This window comes from Sphaerodactylus townsendi, linkage group LG04 (assembly GCF_021028975.2).
Source record: "Sphaerodactylus townsendi isolate TG3544 linkage group LG04, MPM_Stown_v2.3, whole genome shotgun sequence".
Lineage (NCBI taxonomy): Eukaryota > Metazoa > Chordata > Lepidosauria > Squamata > Sphaerodactylidae > Sphaerodactylus > Sphaerodactylus townsendi.
The window spans coordinates 34,789,233-34,816,516 of NC_059428.1; the positions used below are offsets into that span (position 1 = coordinate 34,789,233).

Below are 27,284 nucleotides of genomic sequence, written 5' to 3' on the forward strand. Positions count from 1 at the left end.
AACTATAGGGGGAGGGGGTTTTTTTTGTAAAAACATGAAAATGTTTAATAGGAAGATTTTAAAAAGTTGCATATATACAAGTTGGGGAGGGGGGTGTAATGATCAGGTAGTGTTTTGGGTTGGGGCAGCAAACCAAATGGGTGCATGACAGTGCACTGCCTCTGCCTCATGCAAAAACCCTAGCCTAGAAAGGCAATGAACAACTGATATATCAGAGGGATAAGAAAACCAATTCTTTGCCATTCAAAAGGAAGCAAGAAGTTGAGTGTTTGTCATCACTGAAAAGGACATGTGAAAAATCAGTTCAGCAGGTTGGAGTTCACAGACGAAAATCCAGCTTTCTTTTATCACTGAGATATCAGCTTTCCTTGAATGTTTAATCTTTCCTGAACGTTCAACATCAAGGAATAAACAGAGAGGTGAATTAAAAACAAGATCAAAAGGCAACCCAACAGAGTAACTAAAAGCATAAATCAGACGGTCAGAAAAACTCTAGAAAGGTATTCCAAAAGCTCCCTGAACAATGTTTTATAGCCTGTCTTATTATAGAGGGGCTGTAAAACATCACTGGGGTAGCTATGCAGATGACAAAAATGGCAAACCACCTTTGCTCTTATCTTGTCTGGAATGTCCCCTGGATGGGGTTCGCCATGAGTCAGTTGAAGCTCGACAACAACTTTTTCTTCTTCTGTAATGACAGCAGAAGTAAACAGTTCATCAGCTGCAGAAGATTGGTCCACATGGTCAGAGCCATAGCTGTAAAGGTTTTACTCCTAGTGGTATATGGAGACCAAAGCAGGGCCTGATTTGACCAATATAAGAGCCATGCAGACTGCAAAAGTTTTCTGCAATACATTCAGGGACACACCATGCATCAAACACCTGGTGCAAGTGTATCCTTGCATGCAAACTGAAAGAGTGATAACGAGACATACTTGCTTCTGTGGTTAGTGCTAGAGCTTTAATATATGTTCTGCCTTAAAATAATACATTTGGCTTGACTCTTAAGGGGAAGTGAAGGGAGAATAAACAAACAGAAAACTTGGAAACTGTAGTCAGAGTTTCAATTTGGGAAGATGCTTCACTCCTGCAGTCTTCTTAATTGGTCCTTTCTTTGGGTCCAGAATTCTTTGATTCTTCGGAATATTGCACCTTCCTCTGAAACATAAGTGAGAAGAAAGTTCATAACTGCCTATGTCTGAGCTGGTTGCAGGAAGTGAAACTGCTTATATACTTTATATTTTATTACATTAATAAAATTATTAGTAGAGGGAAGACAACATGATATAGCCTGATCTCATCGATTCTAGGAAGCTAGGCAGGGTCAGTACTTGGAAGGGAGACTATGAAGGAAGACTCTGCAGGGGAAGACAATGGCAAACCACCTCGGCTTCTCACTTGCCTTGAAAGTCCCTTGCTGGGGTTACCATAAGTCAGCTGTGACTTGATGGCACTTCACACACATATAACCATTGATGATCCAGACTCTGTGAAACAGGTGGCATATAAGTGTTAAAAATAGGATTAATTTTTTTAAAATGACTTTTATGGAGGCTGACAGATTATTTTAATTTAACAAGCATAATTTCCAAGCCGTTTCATAGAAGTGGGATGATACAGTTTAGGGCAGTGATACTCACTCTGTGACTCAGGAGCTACATTTGGCTCTTTGACATGCTACCTGTGACTGTTCTGAGCACCATTCTCCAACCTGGCACCTGCCCCAAGTTCCAAGGAAGTGAGCAAAGCCTTTGCTCAGTTGGCTTCTGATTGGCAGGTGGTTCTCACCTTGAATCATCTACCAGCAGAGGGATTGGAAGATGGATGAGCTGCTAGGGTTGGAAGGAAAGGGCCTGGAAAATCATGTGGATACAGCCAAGATTACAGCTATATATTTATATTATTGTGCATATATATGTGTATATATATCGGGGGTGGAACACAGAGAATACAGTTGGTTTAAAGAAATGGCAAGTTTTCTGCTATTGGTTCTTTTCAAATACCACTGACATTTCTGATTCCCTTTTCATAATAGTTAAAAAGCAAATTGTGATGTCCACTCACCCAGCTATGTTCACACTAAAGTTATACATGCCAAACTGTGAATATTAGAACTGCTACCTGTATTAGAAAGTTATAAAAAAGATGGCCTGATCATCTGAAGAGTCAGAAAAAGATTCTCTAGGCGCATAAATCCTAGATGGTGCCAATTCATGGTTTTTTAAATGCTTGGCCAGGTCAGGAAAACAAGAATACTGGGAGAACAATACTGGGAGAACAAGAATACTGGCCTGGAGAGAACTCAGCATGGCACCTCCACCACTGATCTCATGTACTGCCCTCCTTCTCTATTTGCATGACAAGATCCAGATTTCCTGGTTTAAGAGGTCTGTGTTCTAACTCTAATATGTTGCGATATCTGAATTAACAACAAGGACTGAAAGAGAATGAAATGTCTTCTATCCAGATGAAGTACACAAGGGGAGGGGAGATGGAATGTGTGAGATCAAAGAGGTTAAACCTTTTCCATCTCATAAACACACTGTTGATTGTTTGTGACATCTAAGTGCAGGCTGTGGTTTGTCTTTTCCTGCGATTTGTCTTCTTAGGCACAGAGAGAACTTTGCTGTCTATATGACTAAACAACATTAACTGAAATAACACCAAAAGTGGGCAGAGGGGAGATGTTAAAACCAGTGTTTTAACTCTGCAGTAACAAGTCTACTACTGATAATTTTAAATAAAGGCAAAAAGCCTATCAGCTGCAGGACAGAGAATAGTGAGGGTTAGGCCCCTTCCGTACATGCAGAATAATGCACTTTCAATCCACTTTCAATGCACTTTGAAGCTGGATTTTACTGTACGAAATAGCAAAATCCACTTGCAAACAGTTGTGAAAGTGGATTGAATGTTCATTATTCTGCATGTGCGGAAGGGGTCTAAGAGAAAATGGCGCTGAATGTGGCGGGAAGGGGGATATGCAGAAATCTGCACCTTCCTAACCACACTTTCCCCTCTGTTTTTTGGCATGATCTCCGATCTACCAAAGTATGTTGGCTCCTTTCCATTAATTCTTTCTAGAAAGAAGACGTAACAGAAAACAAGTCTAGGATCCAACTGAGTGGAAAGGTAGGATTTAATCCTATGTTAGTTATGGATGGTTTCTGAGTGCTCGCTGCAAAGTTTCCGAGTGCTTCTATTCTCACAACTGCAAATCTGGGATTGGATTCAATAAATCTGTTGCTCTAAACGAGAAGTTTCATCTGTTGGTCCGTTAGCAGGAGACCAACTTATGAATATTTGCCTAAAGAATACTATCACATTCTGGCACAGGGCCGGAGTGAGGGGGAACTGGGCCCTTCCATACCCCTGGAATGCCCCCACACTGGTGTGCACCCAGTGTGTCACGCACCCCTCCCCTTGGTGCTGTTCTGGCATGTTACTGTTTCTCAGTCTAGGATTGTCTTCAGGATAGCTGATCTGCGGCAAAGTTTCACATCCAAACTGTTCTTGTAAACTGGTTGTCATGTATGCCTGGGATGCATGAATTCGGCAAATTGTAGAAACAAAACAAAATATGTATTTTATGTGCATCTCTAAATGCATCCCTAGGTTATAAAAAACAATAGAGTTGGAAACCATTGGGCCAAGTGAGCATCTGTCCTGTGTTTTCAAACAGCAGGCCCTAATACCCATATGACACTCTGGTTAGAACTTGAGAGGCCTTTTGAAAGCAATATGTAATACGGAATAGCGGTGTGCCATTTAAAGAAGAAATCTCATTGGCTGTGCCTAAAATAGCTCTTCGGATCGATGTCATGGTTTTTAGTTGTTCTTGCACAAAGATGCACAGTACTACAGGCATGATTGTAGATCATGTGTACCTCTTAAGATTATTTTCCAAACAATTTATTGTTAATTTGAGTTCTTTATTATTCATGGACCATTGATTTTCATTAAATAGCCTCAAAATGTCATCTCTATTGAATTACTGGTAGTTTTGATTTAATATAGTAAATTGATTTATTCCACTAGACATCAGGCTTTTGACTAACAAGTATTTCATGTCTGGACAGCTAAACTATGAAGGTTACAAAGACAAGATAGATGAATTTAGTTTTCATAATGGAATACTTTATTGTAATTCTATGGCCAATTGTTAATGCAGTAATTATTAGCTCTAAATTTAAACTTGGCATTCCAACAGTACTGCAGATCCATTTTGTTTTCTCAGCCCCTCTTCATTATGAACATTTAATAATCTGGAAAGTTTTCTGCAGCACCTGTATAATTAAAAGTTCAGGCATGACTTTCACAAATATACCTGAAGCAATTAGGGGGATGGCAAAATGCCATCTTAAAATTATCGGTGCCATATAATAAGATTGCTTTCTTAACAATATTTAAAGAAATTGCTCATATGTGGAGGAAGGGTTATGGGGTGGGAGAAGAAAGAAAAATTATCTTTTTTTGGACTGAGATTTAAATAGAAAAATATAAGTAGAAATCATACAAGGTAATAATAAACTGTTTCACAGTCAGTGAAAAGCCTGTCAGCACAGTACCTAATAATTCGTTAGGAATGTGAAAGAACGATGTATAATATGCTCGACTGACTTATGTGTGAACTGAAAAAGTCCCCTGAGGTGCCAGTCAGAAGAGACAAACTATGTGATCATCTCTTCTCCACAAAGTTCACATGTTTGTTCATGATGATGATGTTTGATGATGTTATCCATCACCCTTCACATCAGGGGGAAGTATATTCCGTACTGTATGTGAAAGGCTGAGTCCAAGACTTGGAAATATTCATATCACCTACTATCCTCTTAGACTCAAGGTGGGTTTGAGTGTCCTCTTTATGATTTCCTTCTTGCCTTCCTCTTCCCCATTCCCCATAAACTACCACATAAATCTTCTCTTTTGAAAACCTGGATAATTTTAAATACAATATTACCACATGAATATTCTGACAGTATGTTAGGTTGTGGCGCAAGAAAATGATGTGGTACAAACAGCCTAACATACTTCTTTAGAGTGCAGTACAGGAAACTTGACACAACAGCATTAAGCCCTTGAACATCATGTTACGTCATGAATCTAAACACATGCCTCACAAAATTCTGCACTTTTAGAATCCCAGAGGGTTTCTGGGGAAGAGGGGTATTTGAAGATGCCAAGGGAGGCTATGAACTAAGCCCCAAGGTGACAAAAGAAGTTGGGATTATTGTCTTTATACCAGAGCATAACAGAATAACACAATGGAAGGAGCTAATGATGTATGATGGACAGTGTGAAGGGTAGTGAAGGTTCAACCTCTCATTCAGCCACTGCACCCCTCAGCCAGTCATTCTCTTTCAGTTTAATCTACCTCTCAACAATGTTTTAACAATAAGTTAGGGAATACTGAGATAGGCTTTGTAGAGAGTACCTTGAAGGAAGAAGACAACCCCATGCCCGACATGTAACAAATAAATAATGTTATCTATATATATAAAAAGCTAGCAGTGTTTTTGTTGATGATATAACTCAGTAACTGCTGGGCCAATTCCTCTGAAAATTCCCAGCCACTATAGTCAGCCAGGTGAAAGTGTTTTTAGATGTTCACATACCTGAAATTTCACACCTAGCCCAGGTAAAACGCCTTTTTCCTGGCGCTCCATGGTGAAGGACATGCAGCTGCCTGTGTGTAACTGTCACCCTTAGAATGTTCGTGCTGCTTAGAATGTTCACTCAGATGGCCAGATATGAGCAGTGAAAACAGTACATAGGCAGTAACTTGAGTGGAAGTGAAACACATACACACACATACACACGAGGGAGAGGGAAGGGAGGGAGAGGGAGGGGTGGCATGCAAGGGAAGAGAGGGAGGGAGAGGAAAGGGACAAAGGGGGAGGCATGCAAGGGAAGAGAAGTGAGAGAGGGGAGAGAGTGAGGGGTGGCATGCAAGGGAGGGGAGGCAGGGGGCCCAGCATCTTGATATGACCCACCCACCCTAGCGGAGGGAAAGGGAAGGGAGGGAGGGGGAGGGGTGGCATGCAAGGGAAGCGAAGTGAGGGAGGGAAGAGAGTGAGGGGCGACATGCAAGGGACGGGAGGGAGGGGCCAGGCACCCTAGATTCCCTGAATACTGCGGTTAGTTAAGAAAACCAGGCATGCATTACTCAGGAGTACGCTCGGTACAGCAACCATGACATACTTTGAATGGCTGTGTCACGCCCCTCAGAGGGTTTCCTCAGAAGTGACACCCATTGCCACCAACCAAACTTACTCCCATTGCCTGATACCTCCTGTTGCCAACTTCACCAGCAGGTGAAGACATTTTTCTGGTTAGCTTGGCACTCCCTCAATAAGCCCTCCTTCCTGGCCTATGTTTTTATATGTATAATTTAGCTTGGTTTTATTGGGCTTTTCCTCCTGATTTCTTCGGTCAGTTCTGGCTCAATATTGCTTCAAGTTTATCCCCTGATTTCCACATGCATGTTTGTGTCTTATTGTTCACTTTTTTCTCTGTTTATTTTCTGATTTTTTTCTGACTCTTCTGAGACCATTTTTACCCCACCTTTTTTCTGCAGACTGAGTCCGAGTTGCCTTTTTCCTTGTGAGTAGTGTTTATCTTGGCTTTCTTTGTCCTGCCCACTCACGCCTTCCTCCTTATCACATTTCGATTAGTTTTAATGGTCGCTACATGTTTTTAAATGTTATGTTTTTTAATCTATTAACATCTTAAATGCCCTGATATGGGGGGGAACTTTTGTAAATAAACAAAACAAATACCTCAGAATCTGGTTTTCCCTCTTGATTTCTACTTCATCCTTTTTCTGCCTCTCAGATGATTTCAATGATCCTGACATCTGAAGAAGTAAATACATACCAATTCTTAGCTCCACACACAAGCTGGAAAGGAATACGGCCTCATTTGACAGAGATCCCATGTATATGAAGCTGTGCAGTTCTATAACATCTGCCCTATCTTCATTTGTTGGTATAAAAATGATTCCTAAAAATGATTTATGCAGACATCTTCGGAAACTTGGGTCGCCTAGATGCTATGATTTTACTAATGGATGAACTGGACTGCATGCATGGAACTTTAGCCCTAAGCATACTAATTTAAACAATGGCTATAACATTTGCTGATCTCTTATCTATGGCTGAAAGGTCGGAAGTGTCTCTCAGATCTGCATGCTTCCACTACTCAGCTGGGCATGCTCCTCGCCCTCTGCTGATGGAAAAGGATAGAATTCACATTCCTCTTCTGACCTAACCAGAGTTGAACTCTCAACACAATTAACTTTGAATTAAAAATTTAAATCACGATTGAGAGAACAAGAAATGTTGCCTCTGTACTAACTCAAATACTCCGCATGCAGCTCCTGCATTTCTCTATTGTGAGCAGGGCAAGTAACTCACTACTAATTTTCTGTTCTCAGCTGTTATAAAAAAAAATTCCTAGAGTTCAGTTCAATCTAATTAATTGAAACCACTACTAAAGGAAACTAGTTGGCTTGTTTAACATATATGCAGAATTGTCTGTATTTGTAGATGTGGCGAAATATTGATGGAAAACATTTTTCCTGCCAGGAAGCATGCCTACACATTGTTGGAATAACATCTTTCAGTTAGTCCTCAAACACCAAGAAGCAATGCCTTCTTTCTTCCAGTTTCAACCTGTTAGACAAGTTAGATTGGAATTCAAGAGGTGAATGACTGCAAATTAAATTTGGTCTCTGATGATTTTAATGTCTAGCTTCCTTTATAAGTGAATGGGGGGGGGAGTTTATACATTTCAATATTTAAAAGCTATATCTGCTGTACACTATGAAAACAGAAGTAATAAATAATACTTATTAGGAATTAAAAAGACAAAATCTTTAAAGTATAGGAGGGCAATCCATTTAGCACAAAAGGCCCAATGTGCACAATTTGGCCATGCTTTAATCTGTTTGTGTGTGGGTGGGTGTGTGCACGCGCACATGTGCATGTGTGAGTAGGCATACGCAGAGTGGCTAATTTCTTATTTCTTTTCTCTCCTCCAATTCCCGCCACTCCCAACCACGGATAATTTGCTCCTTTTCAAATCTGGAACATTTTAAATGTGGTATTACTACACTAATATCCTGCCACTGCATTACAATGATTTTTGGGTTTTTTTTCTTTAAATCACAGATATGACAAAGGGAACTGATGTGGTGCAAGAAGGCGCAATAGTACCTTAGGTCGAGGACTTCAACATATGCCTTGTGAAATTCTGCATTTTCAGAAAACTACTTCATAAAATGAGAGTGCAACTGAATCATCAGGATAATCTCTTGCTGATACCAGCCAGGTTTGGTGATGTTTGGTTCAGGGGATCCAAAGTTATGGATCCCCAAAGTGGGTGCTCCCATCCCCCATTGTTTCCAATGGAAGCTAATAGTAGATGGGGGTACCCTTTTGAGGGTCCATAACTTTGGACCCCCTGAACCAAACTTCACCAAACCTGGGTGGTATCACCAAGAGGGTCTCCTAAATATACTCTGAAATGTTGGTACTGCTAACATAAACATTCCTCCCCTGACAGGCACCCTCAAATTTCCCCCCGATTCTCCCTTTAAATCACCCCCCCTTTCTGAGTGGATTTAAAGGGAGAATCAAGGCTTACAGAGCTAGTTTACTGTTTTTCTTTGAAATAAATATTCAAAAACATTTAACCTATTGATGCCTCAATTAATGTAATTTTATTGGTATCTATTTTTATTTTTGAAATTTACCAGTAGCTGCTGCATTTCCCACCCTTGACTTATACGTGAGTCAATATGTTTTCCCAGTTTTTTGTGGTAAAATTAGGTGCCTCAACTTATATGCGGGTCGACTTATACACGAGTATAGGTGCATCCAGCTGTATTGTACAAGTGATTGTGGACATGCTGAAGTGTACTGATGAACAGGCAGAGAATATGTATGTATAGTGGAATGTGTAATTGCAGCCCACCCACTCCCCCACACACCACCCCCTTTCTGTTGTTCAGCACACCATTTAATGACAATACACAAAAATATCAGCACCAAGCTAGCCTAGCAAAGGGAACCATTTCCCACCAATTTTACCTCATTCCATAGGAGAGATATAATTATACAGAGTGAGCCATTTGTTTGCTGGTTAAATACATAGAAACATGACTAATTGCAACTTTTCTTTTTTCTCTTCTCTGCTAGACAATAAGATGAACAACAGCAGCTTATTTATGGTATCTTTCCAAGCCATTACTTTTTACACTATTAAGGAATAGCTTTCATAGAACAATAAAATAGAATAAAAGAACATTTAGTCATTCTAGAATATAGATTCATTCTAAATTATATATCATTTACTTTCTCCTTGAATAAACCCATTCATGGGGATATTATTAGGGAGGGGTATTTCCTGATGACATAGAATCCTGAAATTTGGTACACGTAGGTGTTCCCTGCTTTTATATCTCTGCTTTGCTGTCGCAATATTCTTTCTATATAGCCTCTACAAAACTGATTTCAAACACGGTCACCAATTCTGACTGGGGAACATGACCTGCACAGAAAGAAACACTGGGGAAAGGATTTTAAGTCTGAACAAAACTGAGAATGTTTATTTTAAGTGGCTTGAAAGAGGCTTCTGGTGATTTGAGAGGTTTCCAAAAGCTTGACGGTTACAGGAATACGTTTGTCTGCTTAGCGCTGGGTAGAAGGAAAACTGTGCTATTTCTGAGGTGTTACTCTCACGGGATACTGTATGGTCACTGTCCTACACACCCTCTGCTCCAGTATACCCCAAGTCTAAGTCCAGTGGTGGACTGGGTACACACTAGCCACTCTAATTCTATCAGTCCCTACTCAGGCTTCCAAAATGCCTCTTTCTTGGACTGGACTCCCCGGGTGACTGGGTATAGAACAGGGATGACAGACTTTCATGTCTGGCAGGCTATATTGCCAGGCACCTGACCGCTATGGTTCACACTCCACCGACTGTGGCCTTCCACACACCTCCCTCAAGCTTCCCTCAGCTGGAGTCAGAGTCTCTGCCAGAGCTGACAGACCGCCTAACCTGTTTCCTCTCTCTCTGACAGACCTCGATCCCGCCTGAACTCCACCTCCTGCTGTAAGTATACTCGGCCCCCTTAGCTTTTGGTAAGCTGCTACTGGACCTTTTCCACCAAATGTGGTCGATTCTCACTGTGGAGCCTTTTTTTCTCTCTCTAGCTGCTAAGGCCTTTCCCTTTGGCCTGCTGTACGCCAGCCCTTCTGTGGTGTAAGTAAGTTCGTTACATGCCCCCTTTCCTAAACATTATGGACCAGTGAGGCTAAGGAAGCCCTGTTGGCAATGTGTGTAAATAAAGCCACACACGCAACCAAACTAAAATAGCCTTTTATGTAACTCTACATTCTCTGCATTCAGTTTTTTTTTTTCTTTACCATATTAAACTTACCATGAATTCCTAATAAGTATCAATAACATTTCAGCAATATCCATTACATTTAAACAAGCATATTTTAAACTCAGCACTTTATTTACATAAGGATACCTTGGTTACCTTTTCCTTCAGATGTTAAAGTTACCTTGGGGGTTCCTCTTGGACCAATTTCCGATAAATGCATCTATGACATTGTCTCTTTGCCACTATATGGATCTTTTGCCAAAGTTATAGTAGTCTTGGGAGAACTAGATCTATCTATTAACTTGCTATTTGTCCCTTTAACTTGATTCAGCCACCTTAGTGGAGAATGATCAGTACATAGGGTGAATTTTCTCCCCCATAAGTACGGTTTCAACTTACTTACAGCCCAAATAATAGCTAGACATTCTCTTTCAATTACCGATAGATGTTGCTCCCTGTCCAGAAGTTTCCTACTCAGGTACAATACGGGTTGCAACATACCATCTGTCCCTGCTTGACTCAACACAGCGCCAATCCCTATATTGGACGCATCTGTGGACAGAGTAAATGGTTGGGAGAAATTGGGCGTTTTCAACAAAGGTTCAGTAGTCAGTGCTTGTTTCAGATAACAAAAAGCCTTCTGACACTGTTCCGTCCACAGAATCTTATCAGGTTGTACCTTTTTAACACACTCATGCAGGGGTGCTGCACAAAATTTCAGTTTGGAATAAAACGTATCATAAAACTGACTACTCCCAGGAAAAGCAATTTAATTTGCTTCCTTCTGCTAATGGCTCTGGGCCATTCTTGTATAACCATCACCTTCTGGTCATCAGGAAGTATTTTCCCACCTCCTACCAGATGTCCCAGATATTTAACCTGTGGCATTGCAAGTTGGCATTTTGCTGCCTTTACTGTCAACCCTGCTGCTTTAATTCGATTAAACACAACAGATAGGTGTTGCAGATGTTCGGACCAGGTGTCACTATACACAGCTATATCATCAATGTAGGCTAATGCAACATCCTTTAACCCTACCAACAGTTTGTCTATCAACCTCTGGAAGGTGGCAGGTGCATTTCGTAGACCAAAGGGCAATACAGTGAATTCAAATAGCCCATCCCTGGTCACAAAAGCAGTCTTTTTCTGATCCTGGGGATCAATAGCTACCTGCCAATATCCCTTGGTGAGGTCTAAGGTAGAGATATAATTAGCCGCCCCAATGGTTTCCACAAGTTCATCCACACGTGGCATTGGGTATACATCTGGCACTGTTACCTGGTTCACCTTCCGGTAGTCTACGCAAAATCGGACAGTCTGGTCGGGTTTTGGAACCAGAATTACTGGGGATGACCAAGGGCTATCGGATGGCACGATAAGCCCCAGATCCAGCATCTCTTGGATCTCCCCAGAGATGGTCTTGGCATGTCTCTCGTCACCCTGTGGCAGCGCGGAAGCAACCGGCTTGGCCTCACCTGTGTCAATGTGGTGAAGTGCCATCTCGGTTCTACCAGGGACATTAGAGAAAATGGCTTGGTACTCCTGGAGCACCGCTTTCAGTTGCCATTTTTGCTCCAGGGACAACTCAGGGAATATAAGCCACTTGGTACAGTAATTCTTGTCAACCTCCTCCTAACCAGGCCAAACCAAATTCCCTCAGGGTTCCATACTTCAGTGGTGGTCTTCAAGACCAAATTTTCCCTAGGGATGATAGGGTTTCAAAGATATTTTACATGCAGGTAACCTTTTTAATCTTCCTTCGTTTTTCTCAGCATCCACTAGATAATCTACATCAGTCACTTTGGCAATTGATGTTGTATAGGGCCTTCCCAGGCCACTTCAGCTTCTCTTCTTTGATCTCGTCACAACACCAGGACCTCGATCTCCTGCCTGGAAAAAAACACGGGTGTTTGGGCCATCTTAGAGCTTCACTCTATAGTCTTTCTCTGGCTTACTCCTGAGCTCTCTGCAAGTTTTCTCCTGCCGTTGTTTGTAATGTGCACAGGTGCTGCTGTAAGTCCTGCACATAGTCCATAATGTCTCTCTCTGCGATGTTTTCATGGCCTGTCCAGGCTTCCTTTAAAATGTCCATTGGGCCTCGGGGTTTCGGCACCAAGAGCAGCCTCAAGGGGCTAACCCGGGTGTTTCTCCCAGAGTGGACTCCTCTGTAGGCAAGAGGAAATGTTGTGAGCCCTATGGCGGCCCCAGTCGCTTGGGATTTTTTCTGGACATAGGTCTTGATCATATGGTTCAGAGTCCCATTAAACTTCTCGGTCAACCCATTGCATTGTGGGTGATACGGAGTGGTTGTTAGATGCTTTATGCCGCAAGCTCGGAACAGCTCCTGCATCAGTTGGGACATGAACGCCGTTCCCAGATCTGTGATGATCTCCCTCGGGAATCCAAGCCGCGCAAAGATGGTCAGGGTGGCATTAAGGCAACTGGGCGCTCAGCCTTCCACATCTCTCAAGGGGACTGCCTCTGGATAGCGGGTAGCATAATCCACAGCTGTAAGGATGTAGCGGTGTCCCCCTCTGGTGGCTTGGGAAATAGGTCCCACCACGTCAACTCCAATTTTGTCAAATGGGGTTGTCACCACGGGGATAGACTGTAACAGTCCTCGGGTTTTCTCTTTAGCTTTGCCCACCAGCTGGCATACCTGGCAGGACTGGCAATAAGCCTTGATATCCCTCCCCATGTTTGGCCAATAGAACCGCGATTGAATTCGGTCCCTGGTCTTGTTCATCCCTAGGTGGCCACTAAATGGGATATCATGTGCTAACTTGAGCACATCTGCCGGCGTGCACCCCGTGGGACAACCAGTTGGATGCGTTGTTCCCACAGAGCCACACTTGTCTCTCCCTCCCTTGTTGAACTTGATAGGCCAGTCTCACATCCATAATCTCTTTGAATAAGCAGGGTGTTCTCTACGGTAGCCCCCGAGTCATGCTGGCCTGGCTGACTGCCACAGCTCCTTATGGTCCCATCTCTCCCTTTGCTCAGCCAGGAATTGTCTCAAGCGTGAATCCATTCCTGCAACTGGAGGACCAAGGTCCCTCAGCAGTTTCCCATCCTTTGAGCTGGGTGAAGTCAGAGTCAGGATGAATTTCCCTGCTGTACTTTCCGGGCTGGTGTTTTGTTCCCAGTAAATACTCTGTACATTGTTACCTTGTTGGGCTTAAGTCATTCCCTATGAGCACTGGCACATCTAGCTCATCTAGCACTCCCATCCTCAATCTCCCTTCATGGCCTCTAAAAGCTATGGGGACCTCAGCAGGGGTACTACAAAATGGGGTCCTTGTATCCCCTTAACCTGATAGGGTCATGTTGGGTACCTTAGTTGGCTCGGGGTCCCCTGACTAACTTCCTTTTGGATAAGGGTGACTTCCGTCTCAGTATCCCTTAAGCCCATTACTGTGTTGTCACTTACAGTAATCTTCTCCCAAAGTCCTGGCTAGTTGGTCTCTCAACCTTCCACACACGAAGGACTTGGGCATCACCAGAAGTTGGGCTACATTCTCAGCAGGCTTCTCTGGCTGTTTTGTAACCTTAACTCACTGACTCTTTGGGTGGACTTTGCTGACCGCTTTGAGTTAACTGTGCTTAGGGGCACCTTTGTTTTATATATGTCCCTCTTCCTGACAGTGATAGCAAATGACCCTCTCAGATCTCTAAAGGTGGGAGAGTCCCGCTCTCAGCTGCCACTGCGCAAGGGACTTCCTGCCTTTCTTTAGGGGTGCCACTCCCTTGGCTTTTCGTAGGAATCGGGGAACTCGTCCCTCCCCAAAAATCATCCTCCAGCTCATCTTAGGGAGGGGTGGCTACCCTAGCTACTGTCTGGATCCTTTTTATCTCTTTATGTACCATCTCATGCGGTAGGAACTAGCCGGGTAGAATTGCTCTAGGGCTGAAGAGAGCTGCTTTTAACTCCTATCAAAAGCTCTTGACTTAGTTCCCTTCCACCCACCGATCCAGCCGCTTATCCAGAGTGCGAACTCTAATTGGGAGTAGGTCTCCTCCTGGTTTATGCTTCAGTTCCCTGAAAGCTTTTCTACCTTTGCTCAGGGTCAGCCAAATCCCCAGCTTCCACCCTCCTCTCTTTTAGTAGCATCCATAATCAGTAATCCTCCTGATCTCCTTTAAGTCTGCATAGACTCTCTAAGGAGAATCTCTACAGAGCAGTGGACGTGAGGGTTGGCCATTTTTCTTTCTCCCTCACAGGGACTCCCAGATCCTGGGCAAGTCCTTCTCAAATCTGGCATAAATAAGCCTCCACATTATCCCCTTTTGGTATCTTTGGGAACGGGCCATTGGCTGTCTCCTGAGGTAAACTCTCCACCAAACAGGAGGTGGGGTTAAGCAAATGTAGCCTCTAGCTGAAACATTTTTTCTTCACAGCCAACCCTTGGCCACTTCCTGCTTCCCGCCTTTTCTTGCCTGTTCTTTTCCCTCTCTTTCTGCCTGAAGCTTCTCTCTCTTCTCCTGCCTGAAGCCTAGCTAATTGTATTTCCTCTCTAAACTAGTCTTTCTAGTACTCTTCACCTCAGCTGCAATTCCTTTCATTACTCCAATTCTATTTTCATCTTTTCTAACTCTACCGAGGTTGTTCCCTGTGCTCCACATGGCTCTTCCCTCCTGTAGGCTGGGCCACAGACTCTTGTGTCTCATGAGTCTTTCCCTGCTGGCCCTATACCACTTGGACTCTTTATGGTGCCAATTGCACAGTGGAGGTAAAATGACAGCTTTTCCTCACAGAAATCAGTAAAATAAAACAAAACAAAATGAAATGGGCTTTCCCAGCGTGTTGTTACTGGATCTAGATATTACTCGATCCCACTGGCCAGCCAATGTAACTGAAGCTTATATCTTCTGGCTTTTCACAAGAAACAAAAATATTTTTCTTTTCTTTATATAGCAGTAATAAAACTGGATTTTTTAACACGGTCACCAATTCTGGACTGGGGAACACAGACTCAGATATTAGAAAGCAAACACTGGAACAGATTTTAAATGAACAAAACGAAATGTTTATTTATGGCTTGGAAAAGAGGCTTCTCTATGATTTGAGAGGTTTCAAAGCTTCGATCAAGTTACAGAATGCTTTGTTCTAAGCTTAATGGTTGCAGAAGGAAAACTTATTTCTCTTGAGGTGTTACTCACGGACACTAGATGGTCACTGTTCCATTAACTCCCCTTTCTCGCTCATATATACCCCAAAATAAGTCTATAGGACTGGCACACTAGCCACTCCACCCTATCAGTCCCCACTCAGGCTCCAAAATGCCTCCCTTTCGGACTGGACTTCTAGCACTGGGTATAGAACAGGGATGGACAGACTATGTCTGGGGTAGGTTAGCTGCCAGGGCACCCTAATCAAGGTTCACACTCCACCAAGACTCAGGGCCTTCTACACACCTCCCCTTCCTCAGCTTGAGTCAGAGTCCTTCTCTGTCAGAGCTGACAGACCACTTCAACTCTGCTCTCCTCTCTGACACAGACCCATCCTACTCTGAACCTTCCACTCTCCGTGCTGTGCTACTGGCTCCCCTAGCTTTTGGTAAGCTGCTACTGGACCTTCTCCACCAAATCAGGTCGACTCTCTTACTAGAGCCTTTTTCTCTATTGCTGCCTTTCCTTTACTGTTGCACGCCAGCCCCTTCAGGGAAAAGTGTTCATACAGGCAATCAAAGCAATTCCAAATAGCAGAAACATCAAAACTGAGGCATTTGTACAATGACTTCTCTCAAGCAAGACTTGTAAACCTACTCACAAGTGATTTCAGCGCTCCAACACTAGCAGAAAAATAATGCGCATATAATACTCGGGAATTCATGAAGCCCTCTTATACTGACTCAGCCCAGTAGTGGCGTAATGGTTAAGAGCAGGTGCATTCTAATCTGGAGGAACCAGGTTTGATTCCCTGCTCTGCCGACTGAGCTGTGGAGGGGGTCGAACGACCCTTTCACAGGGGTCGCCTAAGACTCTCTGCATCAGTGTTCTCCATCTGTAAAATGGATAAATGTTAGGGTTGGGGATCACCACAACATGAGGTACTGTATTAAAGGGTCACGGCATTAGGAAGGTTGAGAACCACTGCTCTAACCCCTCAGGGGGTGAAGTTCTATGATGAACTCGGGCAGGGTCATGGCTGGTGCAGGAAAAAGGAGAAAGCTTAAAAACAGCCAATGTGGGCATGTTGAACCTGATGCAGGTAGTAGTATGCCTAGGGGGAGACAAGTAAAACATGGGTGACTCTTAACCCCCTCTTTCCTACTTTCGGAGCCATCAGGCTTAGTATAGCCAGGGGGATGGCCACAGCCCACCCTTCCAATCAAGCCACTCATATGGAAACTTCTGGTAAATAACAATTTTAACCATGTGACTAGCCAAAGTCATTCTTATAAAATAGAAGAATGCTGGAACGAAGGCCCATTCTGCACATGCAGAATAATGCACTTTCCATCCACATTCAGTGTGCTTTGCAGCTGGATTTTACTGTGCAAAAGAGCAAAATCCACTTGCAACCAATTGTGAAAGTGGACTGAAAGTGCATTATTTTGCATGTGTAGAAGGGGCCTAATGCTCACAAGACATATTATCCAAAAGAGGCATAAATAATTAAAGCAATGCCTTGACTAATTTTTCTTAAAACTGAATACGTGGAAAGCGAGCCGACCACCATTAAGCTTCAGTGCTTGGGAGGAATGGGAACACAGAAATATACCTTAGCAGTGAATTGGAGGCACTGTGATTACACAGATTCAACCATTACATCCACAGGGACAAAAAGATGAGAACAGCAGTTAATATCCCCTTCCTGGTAGTCCAGCTAAGTCAGTCTTACTTTTTCAGAGCTCTAGCTTGGAGCTAAATCAGCTTAAAATAGAAGAAAAGTCCAGTGGGGGAAACAGTAGCAATCAGCTTAGGATAAAATGTTTTCTCATTAGGCTACAGAGATTGTTGGACTTACCTGTGAAATCACTGCTAAGTATGCACGGCATTCATCATTAACTTTATGGTAAGCCTAAATTCCAAGCAAGAGATAAGTGGTTACAAAAGCAGAGGTGAGAAGAGGTTAGGGAACGAACAAAGCCCAGAATTAACAAGCTTTCAAAATACTGTATGCAATTATTACATTATTCGCATCAGCGCTATAGTAGACACAACATGTCAGCTAGCATAGAAGATACTTAAGAAGAGGTGGTTATGCCAGAACGCAGACCTTTCCTTCTTGTTCCAGTCTGAGCGTATACTCTTTCAGCTGGTTCTGGAGATTTTTCTTGTCTTCTTCCAGCTGTTTCAGAAACTGATTTAAAGAATCCTGCCATTGTAGAAACAAAATGAAAATCAACAAGCTGATAAACATTCTCCTCCCATTTGTCTCATGTGAAAAAAACCCCAAGATCATTACTGCACTCCAGAATTTGCAGCTGAACACTTTAAATACTTAGCAACTGCGGTCACCGCTCTTCCTGCTGTTTACAAGCCTCCTGCTGACTTACCCAAGATGTTCAGAGGAGCTGACAACACAGCATAGTACATGCTACTATCAGTTCTGCACTGTAAATTTTCCAGTATCTTTAATGAGATGCTATTCAGGTCTTCATTTTGTGCTCCCAGTTACTATGGAGTTTTATGTGGTTCCAATTTAGACAGATGTGTGTGGGAACGGAAAATCACCAATGCAGTTAAAAACTATTACTTTGCTTAAAATCTCTCCTTTGGAACAGTTCTGGTTCTAATAACTGACATGCACATGAAAATTTTACTTCATATCACGATGCCACAGCAGCGGCCCCTCCTTACACGGCATTTTCAGAATTGCTGCAGACCGAGGATGTACTGGCCTCTTAAATTTACAGGAAAAATTCCTAATGGGCTGCTGGTGGCTAGGAGCAAGCCAGATTCTAGAGACATTGGTATGGGTGCAGAGGCCATGGCTCCAGTTCATTCAGGGGCAACACCATTGGCCTGGCCTGATCCCAGCTGTGTCCAAGATGAGCAACCTTTGTTTGACTACTCCACAGGAGCAATCTGAGCTGGAGTAGAAGGCATGAGAGGCAAGTCTATGTGGGTTGTTGCTGCTAAACAGATTGGCCCATTTTTATCCTGTCGTTCTTTCAAGGAGCCTGGGGTAATGTATATGGGTTTCTTTCTCATTTGGTCCTCACAACAAACCTGTGAGGTATGGGAGGGGAGGAAAGGTGGGAGACTGATTTAGTCATCTGATGAACTTTGTGGTAGAATAGGGATTTGAAGCTGGATCACTTCGTTCATGGTCCCAGATCCCAACCACTAAACCAAACTAAACAGTTGTGGTCTTTGTATTGTCAAAGGCTTTCACGGCCGGATTCAACTGGTTGTTGCGGGTTTTCCGGCCTTTGTGGCCATGGTCTGGTAAATCTTGTTCCTAACGTTTCGCCTGCATCTGTGGCTGGCATCTTCAGAGGTGTATCTCTGTGATGCCAGCCACAGATGCAGGCAAAAGGTTAGGAACAAGATCTACCAGACCACGGTCACACAACCCGGAAAACACACAACAACCAGTTGTGGTCTTATTCTTCCAAGAACAGCATGAAGAAAAAAACCAGCTGAGGGGGAAAAGGGAAGAAAAAAGAAGGGGAAGGAAGAAAAAAGTGGAAGAGGGGCAGGGAGATCAGCTGATATACTAAATCTTTGCTGCCTAAGCCATAATTATGACTGGCAGAATATCTCTGTCTTATGGGCCTGTGGAAATGACCTAAGTCCCACAGGGCCTGGGTTTCATTAGACAGAGAGTTCCACCAGACTGGGAACTGAGCCGAAAAGGCCATGACCCTAACTGAGGTTCAGATCCCCACTCTGTCATATAGCTTCCTAGGTGACCTTGGCTTTGAGGTGTAAACTACCTCACAGATAAAATGAAGGAGAAAGTGACTTGGGGGATGGGTGGAATAACAGTGTACCAAATAAGTGCCCATTGCCATTTAATTCCATCGGTATTTTAAGGCCCCATATACTACAAAAGGGGACATTTGTTTTCTTTCATGAGAATGTTATCTGTAATTATGGTATTTTTGATTGTGTTTTTTTATTTAAGAAGGGGAAAAAACCCAGTGATGTTATATATACTCGTGCTGTGTGCTACTTCCTTGGGAAAATTAAAATTCACAGCTGGCTGCCTAGCTAGAGATGAAATATTCCTGAAATCCGTGGGCCTCATGTCAGTTCCTGATTTTTAAGCCAGCAGGGGTTATTGCAGTGTGCCAGTAGCTTTTTAATAATACTTCATCTTTTGTTCACTTCAGTATAAACTCTTGTCTCTGATGTGACTTTTTAAAAAGTTATTTCCAGAAATGCTCAAAAATAGGCAACGGGGGAACTGTTGTGAAATTGTTTTGGGGTGTTTTTTTTACACAAATAAAAGTAGTTCTAAATACTACTTATCTGATGTGCCCACACTGCATATATTCATTATCATTTATTATGGAGGAAGATAAATTGACTTGGCTGGGAAAGGGCAGGATTTAAACTGAATAAAATATACCACACTGATTAGGTTGGGACAAATAAAAAGAGTACTGTTACAGCCATGGGCGCAGCCCTAAGAAAAGCAGCAGCCCAGTGACAGAGATGAGGGAAGAGCCACTGGGACCGACAAGAGCAAAGGAGGAGCAGCAGAAGGAAGGCCAACGAGTGCCAGCTCCCTATCGATTAAAGGGCTCCTCAATAAAAAAGGGCCTACTCAGGAGTAGGAAAGTGGCCAGGGAAGAGGGATAAAGGGAACTAGAAATAGAAAACAGCAAAATAGAAACAAAACCGCAAAAAAAAAAGGAGGAACAGATCTGTTCCACAAGATCCAAGAAATCAAATGAAAATTTAAAGCACAGTTAGGCATGCTGAAAGGTAGACATATAAATATACTGACTGGATAGGACAAAATAAAGAAAAATGAGAACAATACACTGAGGAACTAGGCAGAAGAGATGAAAGGATGACAGGCTCTTTCAAAGAAGACACTTTTGAAGAAGAACCTTCAATTTTAGAAACTGAAGTGAATGCTGTACTCAAAGCAACAGGGAGAAACAAATCATCAGGAGTTGATGGGATATCAATTGGGCTACTTCAAGACATAAAAATGGAGTCCATCAAAAGCTTTAAAAGAATATGCCAACAAATGTCAAGCACAAACTCTTTCTGAAAGCTAATTGAGGATATCATACATTGGTCACGTGATTAGAAGACAAAATTCACTGGAAATGACAATCATGCTAGGAAAATTTGAAGGAGGCAGTAAAAGGGGAAGATCCAACACAAGTTGGATTGACCCTATAAAGAAAACCATGGTCCTCAGTTTGCAAGATCTGAGCAAGGTTATTAATAATAGAATGCTCTGGAGTTCATTAAATCATAAGGTTGCCATAAGTCAGAAATGAAATGACACTTCACATATACCCCCCCAAAAGATTTAACTGTATGGAGACTGATTTGCTTAAGGTGGAAGTTTCTTCTAGCAAACAGATGTAAAATCAGTGCTTAGTTTTGTTTTACTATTTTAGTTGTGAGCCACCTCCACCTGGTCTGGAGAAGCGGCATGCAAATCTTCTAAATAAGTTAAACAAACACAGATTTTTTAAGCATAAGGCACTCAAATATCAACGGAATAATTTAGCCAGTGCTAAGCACTCTTACACCTCACTGATGCTAATGAATTCTTAAGCATGGAAACCCCATAGAACTTCACGTTAGCTGGATGATGTGAAAATATGTTCAGTATCTTGCCACAAAAAGGTTTTGAAACCAGAAACCTATGTGCAAGCAGCGTAAAGCATATTTAAATATGAAGTGCCCCCTGGTGGGCAATTCGAAAATATACAACAATCCTGCATTGCTTTTGGGTATTCTACACATGCTATTTTAAGGGATATTGGGAACAGAGCAGGTATATTTCATAGCTGAAACACACAGTGTCCCTGGTTAAAGCTCCAATACTGAAATATGAAATAGAGCTACACCCTTTAAGGCCATTAATTTCAATTAACAAGGTATCTCTGCTCAATACTGCACTGCAATTTAGGCTTCATCACAGCAATGCAACTATCTCAATAAAGAGATTTTAACATTTTGACAACATTCCTTGAAACCTTAGCTTGAGGACAAACTGGGGTGCCAACTCACAAGTAAGCCAGTAAGTAGGTGTACCTACCCTGTTTCAGCTACAAAGCTGTAAGGCTTAGCTGCAAGTAAACCTACTTGCAAATAAGAACACTATTTGCCCCTCCCCCCTTTTATCAGCAAACTAGAGTAACAAGTAAACTGAAATCTTTTCAAGAGCCTTTCTTTTCTTCATTGTTCCTCAGATACTCCTTTATTTGCACAAAGAATACGACAGGTAAAGTGGAGGCTAATTTAAACAGAAAGAGGAGTTAAAGTGCATAGAAAAATAACAGAGTTTATTATAAAACTACAATGATGATAGAACACTATATGGACTGAACATGACAGCATGTGTCCATTACATGGCATAGAAATGTGCAATCCTAGAGCAGGGGCTAACATTTTATATAAGGAGTGGCTCCTTTAAAATATGGTATGTGTAGTATATTGTGAGCAGAAGAAGCAGGCAAAACTGTCCACACCCCCAATTTGACCGATGCCTATAGAAATAACACAACTGCTTGTTGCTGCTTGCTGAAATGAAAGATACCAGTCCTTTGAACTAGTGTATTTGCCTTGCCAGTAGTCACCCATTTGTGACATGGATCATTGGCAAGTTCATGCTGAACTTTATACAAAGTAAATACACCTGATGCTGAGAAGCACCCATGGAATGCTATTGTGGGAAAGTGCTTCACCTCTTCTATATACCTACTGCCTTTCATCCCACCATCACTCCAGGAAGCTTAGGATAGTGTACATGGTAGTGTCAGAAAGAACCAATCAGGGAAGGGGTAGGGCTATACAATCTTTGCTCTGACTTTGCTCTCAGTCCTACAGCTTTGTTCAATGTGAAAATACCCAAGTTTGCATTGCTTGCAGGGGAGGCATCAGCCTACCCTGAGGTGGGGCAACAGACAGGGTGCCAGGCTTCTGGGAGGCCCCACAGTTCCTTTTAACACAGAGAGCTCCTTTCTGCAGTTGCTGTACGCATAAGTGAGGAAAGCAGGGCTCTTAACAGGATGCTTATTTGTTGCACTGAAACAAGCATCTTTAACTGAAAGCCAAACAAAAGCCTGGATAAGCTGACACTCCTATCCGGAGCCACCGTTCCGTTTGAGGTTTGCCTTCACTTTTCTTAAGTTGAGGCAGGGTCTGCCCCTGCTCCCCCCACCCCAGGAAGTCCCAGAGGCCCTGACTGGTTTCAGATCACTTGGATGTGCATGAAGTCTAAATTACACAGATTGGTTCAGAGCCCTGGAGGAGAGATGGGACATTTAGGGATGATCGCCATACCTTCCCTGCTAATTTGCTGGCAAGCACTCCACCACCCATACTCCCAGCACTCATGGGCAGGGGTGGGTGTGTGTTGTGCACCAGGCGCACGCCTGGAGATGGAAAATAACCCCCGGGTCCTTTCCCTCCCCCCCCCACGGTGCCCCCCCGCGGCACACACACACACCGCTCCCTTTCCACACCGCTCCCTTTCCACTTTCCACTCCCTTTTCACTTACCTACATTCCTTTTCTTTTTTTAGTACTTTTTGAGGCTGAAAAAAGCGGACTCTTCACAGTTCAGGCTAAAAACTGCCTGAGGAACTACAGTTCCCAGGAGACCTTGGGGCTCACAAGGTCTCCTGGGAAGTATAGTTCATCAGGCAGTTTTTACCCTGAACTGTGAAGCGGCCACTTTTTTCAGCCTCGAAAAGTACTAGAAATAGAAAAGGAATGTAGGTAAGTGTGGGAAGGGGGCCGCCACGGGGGGGGGACCCCAGGGGACCATGGGGGGTGGGAAAAACACACTGCGCACTGGGCGCAGTTTGGCCCAGCTACGCCTCTGCTCATTGGGAAGCCCATCCTCATGTTGAACAGCAGCTGTATGCACCAAACAGTAGTTCTGGGGAAAAGGCAGGAATGTGATGCAGGTGGCTGTGAGCACAGGCATGGTGGGAAGGTTTGTGACCAGAAGGGTGCACAGCCAGATGTGGGGGAGACATGTGGATGGGGTGGGTTACAAGGGAAACATGACAGAGGCCTGACGGTGCACAGAAGGAATACCTGGGCACAGTCTCCTTCCCTCCTCCAGCTAGAACTGGCACTGACAGTCCATTTATTTAACCTTGACTGTCTGCCCGGGCTATGACCCTTGCCCCATTCCTTGTGTACAGGACTTGACATTTTTACTGTCTACATCAGGGGTCTGCAACCTGCGGCTCTCCAGATGTTCATGGACTACAATTCCCATCTGCCCCTGCCCAATGTTGGCAGTGGGTGATGGGAATTGTAGTCCATGAACATCTGGAGAGCCGCAGGTTGCAGACCCCTGGTCTACATCTAAGACCTCGGTCATTACTGACCACTTCTTGGATATGACTCCCTTCTGCCCACGACCCATCTGCCTGCCTTTTCAGGTGCCATTTTAGGGAAACTGGTCTAATTGAAATCAGTCCCAGCTGACCGTGGCAGCTGCTTTTATGCAGGCTGTGTCATGACTGGACAAAGATGGTTTTCCTTCGATAACATGGAAAATTAATTTATGGAGAGAATTTTTATACATTTCCTGTAATCCCTCTTGATGAAAGGCTGCAGGCTGGCTGATTTTGCAGAAAGCAGCACTCACAGTCCAGCGAAGCACGCAGCAAAGCTTTTAATTGCTTCGCAACTATTGCAAATATAAAATGCAGAATATGGGGCACTAAAGAATTAACCAATTAAGCAGCACTCACCACAGGGATGGCACTGAATTGCCCTTGATGCTGGGGAAGAGTTTAAACATCCTGCACTCAAAGTCCCAAATGGATTTTTTTCTCATTTGCTCTGCCAGTTGGTTGTATCCCACCGCCTCTAACAGTGCTTGGCAAAGAGAATGAATCACCACTTATCAGAAGACATCAGGCAAAAAAATTAAATAAAACCGGATTCTTAGAAAAACCAGCACATGCAGAAGAGCGGCCTGCAAAACCACGGGTAACAACAATTAAGAAAGAGGTCTGTTCAAGTGAACAAAAAAACTTTAGAGGCAGCTGTGTTCTGAAAACACAATTTGCTTCCTTTTTCAATCATTTCCATTACTAGTAACTCACTACTATTTCTATTTCTATTACTATTCAATCATTTCCATTACTAGTAACTCACTACTATTCTAAGAACATAAGAACATAAGAACTAGCCTGCTGGATCAGACCAGAGTCCATCTAGTCCAGCTCTCTGCTACTCGCAGTGGCCCACCAGGTGCCTTTGGGAGCTCACAGGCAGGATGTGAAAGCAATAGCCTTCTGCTGCTGCTGCTCCTGAGCACCTGGTCTGCTAAGGCATTTGCAATCTCAGATCAAGGAGGATCAAGATTGGTAGCCATAGATCGACTTCTCCTCCATAAATCTGTCCAAGCCCTTTTTAAAGCTATCCAGGTTAGTGGCCATCACCACCTCCTGTGGCAGTATATTCCAAACACCAATCACACGTTGCGTGAAGAAGTGTTCCCTTTTATTAGTCCTAATTCTTCCCCCCAGCATTTTCAATGAATGCCCCCTGGTTCTAGTATTGTGAGAGAGAAAAATTTCTCTCTGTCAACATTTTCTACCCCATGCATAATTTTATAGACTTCAATCATATCCTTCAATCATATTCTATTCTATTACTATTCCACTCAGATCCCCAGAATAGCAAACAGATCCTTTTTACTATTATATCCTTATTATCACCATCCAAACATTTCCAATACCAGTAACTCACTACTATTGCCATTACTATTCCACTCGGATAGGCCTATCCCCAGGATAGTAAATATATACTTTTTACTATTATATCCTTGTTATTCTGAATCAAGATGATTGCAAGTAGAACAAAAATGTGGAGAAAAACGAAACTCTGGAATGTTCCAATGGCATAATCGTGTTTGTCTGATGCAGCCAAAATAACAAGTCTTACAAACTGATTGTGTATAAGCTTTTGTGAATCCGACTCACAAAAGTTTATTCTACCATAAGCCAGTTAAGATTAAAGGTGCCACAAGATTCTCTGCTGGTCACCATGCAGCCTAAGAAGGAGTCACACCCTTCTAAGCTCCTTGCTTTCGATAGACTTAGAAGGATGTAACACTGCTTAGGATTGTACTGCACCTGTTCTGGTAGAACAGCCTATCCTGACAAGATGTTCTTAATGGACATATAGATGACTGTTCTGACACACGTCTTGTTCACAGTTCTTTAGACCTAATCCATAGTAAACAAGCAGAGACCATAGAATCATAAAATCATAGAATTGGAAGAGACCACAAGGGCCATTCAATCCAACCACCTGCCATGAGGAACACCCAACAGATGGCCATCCAGCCTCTGTTTAAAAACTTCCAAAGGAGACTTTACACACACACCCTGCCCCAGGTGGCATATTGCACTGTTGAACAGCAGAGGGAAGGGGAGGGAGGGGAGGCATGCAAGGGAATGGGAGTGAGTGAGGGGTGGCATGCAAGGGAGGGAAGGGGAGGGGACCCGGCATCTGGACCTGGCCCACCCACCCTAGCGGAGGTAGGGAGAGGGGAGGGAGGTGTGGCATGCAAGGGAAGGGAAGGGGAGTTCTTCCCATTAGTTCTTCCTAATGTTTGGGTGGAATCTCTTTTCCTATATTTTGAATCCATTACTCTGTGTCCTAGGGATATAAAAACATAAGAAAGAGCCTGCTGGATCTAGTCCAACACACTGCTACTCATAGTGGTCCACCAGATGACTTTGGGAGCTCATATTCAGGATGTGAAAGCAATCTCTGTAGTCCTAATCTCTAGAAGAGAACAAGCTTGGTTCCTCTTCAACATGACATCCCTCCAAATATTTAAACATGGCTATCATGTCTCCCCTTAATCTACTCTTCTCCAGACTAAATATACCCAGATCCCACGAAAGTCACAGGGAATGGATTCCAGATTTTTTAACATTTTGGTCGCCCTCCTCTGGACTCGCTCCAGCTTGTCAATATGCTTTTTTAATCGTGGTGCCCAGAACTGAACACAGTATTCCAGGTGAGGTTTGATCAATGCAGAATAGACAGGTACTATTACTACCCTTGATCTAGACACTATTGACACAGCCCAGAATTGCATCAGTTTTCTTAGCTGCCACATCACACGTTGACTCATGTTCAGCTTGTAGTTTATGGATAGGCCAATCCAGAGGCTGCAGTGGCTGAGGGTAGCTCTACCACCACGCCACTTCCAGAATGCTTCCAAGTGGTGCAAGAAGGCAGAACAAAACAGAGAATCCCCAGCTGCCTGAAAGCCCTCCATAGGGCTAAATGGAGTTACACCACCCTCTTCAGTGGTGTAAGTCTGAGACCTAGACCAGATACATTCCCAGCTCAAAGGTTTGGAGGAAGCCGACTAAAGTTGGCTCAACCCCCGTGAATGCCCTTAGCCTGCTCCCAGCCATACTGGAGGCCACGTTAGGCCATCATGACTTGGTGGGGCACAGGCTGATCCCAATTTGCCGTATGCCAGCAGGGTGGGCAAACATGCCGGCACGGCCCTGCATGGGCTCCAACAGCCAATTCCCACCCTCCAATGGGATTGAGCTGTAAGACTCCCATATCCCTTTCATATGAACTGCTGTGAAACCAGATGTCTCCCATTTTTTTCTGCCTTAGTGTAGTACTTTACATTCCTCTCTGTTGAAATTTTGTTAGTTTTGGCCCATTTCTCTAATTTGTCAAGGTCATTTTAAATTCTGACCGTGTCCTCTTTGGTATTAGCTACCCCTCCTAATTTG

General features: G+C 43.3%; 1 protein-coding gene across 3 annotated transcripts in view; it reads right to left on the reverse strand.

Moving 5' to 3' along the window:
* Positions 1–935: 935 nt before the first annotated feature.
* The window catches only part of CCDC169 (coiled-coil domain containing 169), a 34,221-nt gene continuing 7,872 nt past the window's right edge, over positions 936–27,284 (reverse strand). Inside the window, exons 5-8 of one of the 3 annotated variants that reach the window (XR_007244322.1) lie at positions 17,616–17,714; positions 17,364–17,417; positions 6,777–6,896; positions 936–1,158 (exon numbers count right to left, since the gene is read on the reverse strand). Coding sequence is in view for 2 of the 3 variants with exons in the window: in XM_048494608.1 (XP_048350565.1) it covers positions 1,056–1,158; positions 6,777–6,853; positions 17,364–17,417; positions 17,616–17,714 (333 nt within the window). In the remaining variant the exon portion in view is untranslated. The remainder of the gene's footprint in view (positions 1,159–6,776; positions 6,897–17,363; positions 17,418–17,615; positions 17,715–27,284) is intronic. The other 2 variants (XM_048494608.1, XM_048494609.1) reach the window with 2 other exon arrangements.